This window comes from Propithecus coquereli, unplaced genomic scaffold (assembly GCF_000956105.1).
Source record: "Propithecus coquereli isolate 6110/MARCELLA unplaced genomic scaffold, Pcoq_1.0 Scaffold16, whole genome shotgun sequence".
NCBI lineage: Eukaryota > Metazoa > Chordata > Mammalia > Primates > Indriidae > Propithecus > Propithecus coquereli.
In genome coordinates this window covers 8,176,676-8,178,183 of record NW_012140524.1, presented here as the reverse complement: position 1 = coordinate 8,178,183, position 1,508 = coordinate 8,176,676, and the positions used below count along the sequence as shown (strand labels likewise).

The 1,508-nt window shown below is 37.9% G+C and overlaps 1 protein-coding gene across 1 annotated transcript in view; it reads left to right on the top strand.

Annotated features, from left to right (window-relative positions):
* LOC105807547 (lymphoid-restricted membrane protein-like) overlaps nucleotides 1–1,508 on the top strand; it is a 99,246-nt gene that overhangs the window by 11,193 nt on the left and 86,545 nt on the right. The window contains exons 4-5 of the mRNA XM_012640969.1: nucleotides 87–212; nucleotides 723–881. Coding sequence (XP_012496423.1) covers nucleotides 87–212; nucleotides 723–881 — 285 coding nt within the window. The remainder of the gene's footprint in view (nucleotides 1–86; nucleotides 213–722; nucleotides 882–1,508) is intronic.

The window sequence follows — 1,508 nt, the reverse complement described above, 5'->3', positions numbered from 1 at the left end:
AAAAGCTGTTTTCCACTAAATTTGTAAGTTTTAGATATTAAAGAGAGGTGATTCTGCTTTTCCCTTATTTTATCTTTGCACTTCAGGTTTATCCTTGCAAAAAGGCAGAGTAGGAATCGCTTACCCAACTTGGCGAAGCACTGGGATAAGATAAGCAACATAGGAAAGGAGCCCCGGGACACTGTGAAACACACAGTTCAGACCCTCAACGGGTTCATGAACTAGTGTTAGGGCAAGAGTGATATTCACAGTCATTAACAAGCCATGCAAAATACCAGGAAAGATGAGCACTAAATTGTGAGCCACAGGCTGCAAACCTGAGACTCCAGGAATTGTTTCCTAAAGGCCTTGAAATTTGTCAAGAGTGTTGTGTTCATTTATTTCAGGATCCTGCCATATATTGCAGGCAGAAATAGGAACTTCTTCAGTGTACAAGGAGGCAGATGTTGAGAGTGACGTGGAAAGGAATAAACAAAATGTGGATTTCATAACTGGCAAATGATGAATACCTGGCAATTTTGGAAAAATCTTTGATGCTATTGTAATAAATGTTTGCATAACTATTTATTGTATACATGAATTATGTTTATGATGACAGATGGGGCAAAGTAGAAACTCTCACAAGAATATTTCAGCCTGTTTGGGCTTAACCATATGCCTTATTTTGATTGGAAGAGATTAGAGATGTTGTAGATTACTCTCATTCATCCTTTCACCTGCAGAGAGCTGTCTGATTTGATTACCTATGTAGCAGAACTACATTTCAACAAGCAGAAATTGGAAGAGGAAAATAATAAGTTTAAGTTGGCATTAGAAACTTTGGAGGAAACTAACAGCCAGTTGTCAGAGGACTGTGCTGCGTTACGCCTTCAGATTAAAAGGTGAGCCACAGTGGGGCACAGCATGCTGGGGGCTTTCGGTTCTTTTTTCTTTTAAATCTTTTTTTAATTGAGATATTCACGTAGCATAGCATCCATTCTTTTAAAGTGTACAATTCAGTGTTTTTAAGTATATTCTAAGGCTGTGCAATTATCACTGTCATCCAATTTCAGAACATTTTCATCATTCCAGAAAGAAACTCAATCCCCATTGGCAGCCACTGCCCGTTTCCTACCCCATCCCTCAACCCCCGGCAGCCACTAGTCTACTTTCTGTCTCTATAGATTAGCCTATTCTGGACATGTCATAAACATGGGATTATATAACATCTGGCCTTTTATGTCTGGTTTATTTCACTTAGCATAATGTTTTTAAGGTTCATCCATGTGGTAGCATGTATTACTACCTCATTTCTTTTTATGGCTGAATAATATCTCATTGTATGGCTATACTGCATTTTTTTTAATCCATTCAGATGATGGACATTTGGATTATTTCTACTTTTTGGCTGTTATGAATAATACTACTATGAACATTTGTGCATGAGTTTTTGAGCGGACATTGCTAAAGCTTTCTTACCCTCAAAGTTTTTGACCTTGTCTAGTCCAGCCTCTAAACCAATCTTATAA